The 6000-nt window shown below is 38.1% G+C and overlaps 1 protein-coding gene across 1 annotated transcript in view; it reads right to left on the bottom strand.

Moving 5' to 3' along the window:
• Positions 1-265: 265 nt before the first annotated feature.
• BMS1 (BMS1 ribosome biogenesis factor) overlaps positions 266-6000 on the bottom strand; it is a 42129-nt gene continuing 36394 nt past the window's right edge. The window contains exons 20-23 of the mRNA XM_039852737.1: positions 4078-4225; positions 3565-3740; positions 1363-1524; positions 266-824 (exon numbers count right to left, since the gene is read on the bottom strand). Coding sequence (XP_039708671.1) covers positions 594-824; positions 1363-1524; positions 3565-3740; positions 4078-4225 — 717 coding nt within the window. The 3' untranslated portion in view covers positions 266-593. The remainder of the gene's footprint in view (positions 825-1362; positions 1525-3564; positions 3741-4077; positions 4226-6000) is intronic.

The following is a 6000-nucleotide window of genomic DNA, read 5'->3' as shown; positions in this document are numbered from 1 at the left end:
GAAAGTAGCACTGATTTACATTTTTGCAAGTCTCTTTAAGTCCAACTTAATAGATCTCTAGTAAGGCTGTATTATTGTACTGTATTATTGCACAACATGTGGCTGTACACTGTACCATATACCCTTCTCTAAAAGTTTATTTTAAAGTTGAGGTTTCAAGTTAATATTTTTTTTGTCCTTCTGGAAGACATCATCAAGGTAGTAGAATAAGTTATTATCCACAATCATTAAGCATTCATCCCTAATGAAGACTACTAAGCCAAAATTAACAGAAAAATATTTTAATGACATTTTGAAGCATAAAAATATTAAACTGAGATAGGTTAAGAAGAATGTGAAGGAATCTACAAAACCATAAATTATATCGCTTTAAATCTTGACATAACCTAGATGCTGAGAATAAACACATGTCCAATCAGCAGATTTTCATTTCTCTTCTCAAAGGCACAGTCTGGACAATATATCCAGCAAAGAGATCTTTCCTGGGCTCCAACCCTCTTACTTGTCATTTACAAGTACAATACTATTTGAAGGTAGACTGTCATTTGGATCCCATCTCTGCAGATCCAAATGACAGTCTACCTTTCTAGAGCTCACTTCAATTGCTCCTCAGGCCCCTTCAGGCTGGACTTCCGATTTCTTCTTTCCTTCTGACCCTGAATTCGGAAAAGCTTCTTCCTGAGGTCCTTCTGTCGCTTTAGTTTCTCTTCTTCTTCCTTCTGTTTCACTTTGAAGTGCTCTTTATTGTGCAGATGCCGTTGCTCCTTGGCCTTCTTCAACTTCTGACAGTGCACTGTACTCAGAGCATCCAGCAGTGCAAGGATCTGATGAGGACAAAACCCTCATGAGCATCAAAATACTCTTATAGTTATAGCATGCTTTCCTTTTAAGTTTCAGGAAGCCTAAACACCTCAGCTGAGTCTATCAAAACTAGAATCAATTCATGATCCAAATGAATATTAACCTAGAGAAAACTTATCCTGAATTAGGAAATCATAATTTGCATGAAGATATAAGGAGGAGCCTATTTACTTAGCAAAATACTTAAATAATGGCCTTCACTACAAAACTACTTTTGTTAATCACTCCTGGATACTATGTACAACTAATTAAGACAGAATGATTCGCTAGCTATTTGCCTATACTCCCCATTAAAATGAATGATGCAGAGTATGACTAAACAAAAGAAAGAAAACAGTCGCTGGTCTTTCCTCTAATTTCCAGTTCTAGTACCTTGAATAAGTATGGACCTTATCCTTTCCTGATGAAAAATGAGAATGCAGTAGAAATGCCAAGTGAACTACAGAAAGCATTATTTTTACATCTAAATGTAATGTGCAGGAAGCTGTCATTGACAAGTACCTTCCTTTCATGAGGCTCCCGTATGACGGCTGGTCTCAGCCTGTCCTTTGGCATCTTGCCTGCCTTTGCTTGGGTCTTGGGCTTGTTCTTAAAGGGCAGGGCCTTCTGCAACGTTTTTGGAATGTGCAGTGAATTAAAATGTTTCTTTTGCCTCATGATTGACTGAAAAAAATAAAACAAAGATTGACATATTTAAATTATGATCTAAGTGCATTTAGAACTTACATAAAATCTTCTCAATGGATTGACTTTTTCCACAAGATCAGAAACACCAGAATCTGCTGACCATCAGAAATAAGGATTCAATCATCCATCAAACATGGAATGTCTCTATAGACATCACAGCTCTAAGGCAAAACAGAAACATACATAATATATTTACAATTTGTTCAGGAATTCAACTGTGCCCATTTCTACAGTATGGACTATGGGAGTTTCAACAGAGCAGATGACTAGATCCAAAGTTTCTTTCAACGGAAAATTCAGGCTTTATCTTTGGGGTCTTGAGGTGGTCTTTCTAACCTAACAAGAATAATCTAGCTGTTCATCTTGACCACCAACCTCTCTGGATTTAAGGACATAGCTCTTCCTCTATCTAATCAGTAGCCAAAGTATCCTCATTCTGGATTCTCATTGAGAAGATTAATTTTATTCTATTTCTAATAAAAGGCCAACTGAGAAAAATGAGATTTAAACAACTGATGAAGGCAAAGCACTCTCTACATTCAATTATTAAGGTAATCTAAATTCTACACTTAAATTGAGATGACCAAATTCTTAACTACCTCTAAGGCCTTTCCTGAGGTCGATGTCAACTACATAAAGAATACTTCTGCCATGTCCTTAAATTTATTATTAAAGACATCATTTACAATAAATTTAGCATTCTGTTTTAGGAACCTAAAATGCTTCAGAATGAAAGCAAGCAGAGAAAACACTTGTAAAAAAAGAGTAAGCACCACAGACTGAACAAGTGGTACCATGTCCTGAAATGAGTTTTAACAGAAATTCAAGTAACACGATTCAAAATTTTTCATCAATTATTTTATAGAAAAAGCAATGCCTTGGAAACTTCTGTCTCAAGCAGAATGGCAGACTGATATCCTGAAGTACCATCTTACTACAAAACAAATATCCTGCATTAAAACAAATCTTCTCAAATGCATTGCTAACCTGTGAAACAAAGAATGAAAGTTCTTAAAGACCAAAATCTAAATGAAAATGAGAATCCAGACTGACACTGAGAACTTTTTAAAATTAAAAAAAATACTGATAAGGCCAACTACTGGCAAGGATATGGAACAATCAAAACTGATAACCTGTTAGTGAAGTCTAACCTGGTATGACTTCAGAATACTATAGGCATCATATATTGAAGTTAAGCACATACCCTGCTCACCTTGTAATCTGGCAATCCCATCTTTGGGAATTTATGAAACAGAAATGTGTGCTCATGCACACCAAACAAGTTGCATATATGTGTTCAGGGCAGTACTTATAATGGCCAAATATTGGAATTAAAATCTATCAATAGATAAATTGACACTGTCATATAACAGAATTCTACTCAATAATAACAACAAATGAATGTCTACTATATACAAGAACATGGATGAATCTCATAATACTGAATGAAAGCCAGGCAAAATAAATGCTATATTTTATGAAACTCAAAAATAGGCAGAATTAATTTACATATCAAGAGTCAGGATAGTGGCTCTTTCTGATGTAGAGGTGGGGTAGTGACGGGAAGAGGTCACAAGGGGGGCTTCTCTTGTCCTAGTAATTCTATCACTTCATACATGTGATGGCAATTTGGGTGTGTTAAAATTTACTGAGCTGTACATTTCTGATTTTTATACTTCTCTGCATGTATGTTAACACTTCAATTAAAAAGTTTATTAAAACTTTTCTCAAAACTCCCATTGCTCCAATAAAAATTAGCATTGTTTTTAAACGTAGTATGTGTATATAGTGAAAAAGGACAGTTCGAAAGAATATACAATGAAAAGTTTGTCTCCTTTCCAAACCACAGTAAACTACTCTTACCCCTTTCCTGTGTTCCTTCCAAAATATTCTATGAATATACAACATGTTCATTTGAATTTAACATTAGATTTCTACTTGAAAATTCAAATTACAGAAAACATTACATACAAAGCATTTGGATGACCCATCTACAGAGTGCATATGTGACTGTACCTTATAGAGGGAATCCTTGTTGGGCTTTAGTCTGACACCATGGGCAAGCCGGAGTTGACCAGTTGTCCTCATTCCTGACCATGTGTCTTTCTCACCAACTGGTTTCAACAAAGATGTTACTGGATTATAGAAGGCTGGAATGGAGACTGGATACCAAGTTCTCATGAAGACAATATCTGGAAAGAGAGGAAATTTACTTTAACCTTTTCAAAAGAAGATTCATATCCAAGATTCATATCCAAAACATTCGCCCCAAATTTCTTTAGCTGGTTGTGTTCACTTAGTGAAGACAGATTTCACTAAGTGGACTACTCACAAAACTTTTACTGGGTGTGAACCATATGGCCTCAGATACTGCATAACTTGGTACACTATGCAAGATGCTTCAACCAGGGAACCTGGAGCTGACTCCAACTTACTGATGACCTAAACTACAACCTCTAATCCACACTAGCTAGAAATCAATAGTGAATAGTAACATACTGTTAAGAACACACCACAAAGCATATTTACCACTCATCAGCAACTTATCCTCAAAGCTGGCCCGGAAAGCTCCTTCTGGGGTCCGGAGTGCTTTCTTGATCTGTCCCCTTATTCCACTGACAGTTCTAATCACAGCACCTTCAAATCTGGCCACTTCTAAGGCAGAATTAAACATTCCCTACACATACACAAACATATATATAAATACATACACACAAAATCAGATACTTTACCTCTTAGTTGACAAATATATGCTTGGTTTTAAAACAACTCATTGATGATAAAAGTGGTAATCAAGATGTATTCTCATCTCCTGCCCCAGCCAAAAAAAAAGTAGAATTGCTAGGTCAAAAAGAATATAACTATATTTTATTCTTCCTAAAATAACATTAATCAAACTCTATTGTGGGCTCATTAGCATGCTCATCACTGATATCTTTGTAGAAGAGAATACCCAAATGATATTTATTAGACCAAATTAGCCTAAACAGCCTTTCTTGTCATCTCACAGGACAGGACTAAAGCTCATATCCTATAACTTTGGTGCACACACTCAGAAAATAAAAAAGCTAGATAAATCCTACATTAGAACGCTGCATGATAATCTTCACTCCGTGTTAATGAAAACACCTCCACCAATGAAATTTTCAATAAATGTCACTCAAACCACCCTCCTACATTATATCGCATGTGTCCATGTCTCTGCACCCTCACCAACAAGTGTTTTGAGAACTGCTTTGTCTACTGATCTGTTTTTCTACTGATCTGTTTGATAAACCTATGATTTCCCCCCTTTCTTAACATAAACCAAAAAGGTAGGAAACAAAACCTAGTGAATAAGATTACATATTTCAATATTAGCTCTCTGATAGTATCCCATGGAAGTAATAAGTAATAGCCTCAATTACTATATATTTCTATTTTACTTCACTTTAAGATTTCTGAGCATATTTAAGTAACGCAGGGACCAATATAAAGAAATAAACTAGACACCAAAATTATAACGGAACTAGAGCAACCAGCACACACAGTGACATAAGGTCTGGCTAGACAGAGGCCCTACACCTAGGGACAAAAATAACAGGTCACCTTAAACCAGTAGGATGGGTGGAGATATAAAATAGTCCAGTCCCACAACGGTATTTGGCAACTGAGAATTGGGAGGGTTATCTTGGCTGCAGAGCCCCCTCTCCAACCTGAGGAGTGAGGAGTCCTGGCCCCACTCTGGGCTCCCCAACATGGGGTTCCCATGCCAGGAAGAGAAGTCTCCACAATCTCTGGTTGTGAAAACCAGCAGAGATTATGGCTGAATGATGAGGGCTGCATAAGTTGCAGATGTTCCTCTTAAAGGGCCTATGCATGGACTAACTGACAGACTCTCTTACTCTGAGCTCTAGCACTGAGGCAGCTGCTCAAGGAGCACCAAGGACATATGGGAAGACACCGAGCTGTCGGCCTTCAGGGCAAGGGCTGAAGGGGTGGCTTTCTCCCAGAAAGAAAGTGCTATCCGTATCTAATGTTCCTTTGTTGAGCCCTCCCTGCTCCTAGCCTGCGGACACAGGTGCTGCCATAGCTGAGTTGCCATCAAACTGGATAACACAGGTCGCTCTGCCCAGGTGACTGCCTGAGAGTCCGCCTCTCTCAACTTGTTGGGCCCACCGAAGCTGCTTCCAGTGGTTTATTCCATACAAATGGCCTGTCTTGGTTTTTGCTGCAGACCTTCCTAAAATCTCTCAAAGACTCACAAAACCCAAAGAAGCAGCATCTGGCCTTGGTGCGCTCTGTACTTCTTGCTGAGAAGCCTCAAGCCTAGCATAAGCGGCAGCCAACTTCAGTTTCTGGCTTGGCTTCCTGAGCCACCTATGTGCCCAGCACAGGTGGCAGCCATTTGTGGATTGCTTGGTGACTCCTAATAGGTGGTTCCAGAGGCACACAGGCTGTGGCTGAACTTGG

Source organism: Pteropus medius, unplaced genomic scaffold, assembly GCF_902729225.1.
Source record: "Pteropus medius unplaced genomic scaffold, Ma_sr-lr_union100, whole genome shotgun sequence".
In the NCBI taxonomy this organism is placed as follows: Eukaryota; Metazoa; Chordata; class Mammalia; order Chiroptera; family Pteropodidae; genus Pteropus; species Pteropus medius.
This window is presented reverse-complemented; position numbering and strand designations above follow the sequence as displayed.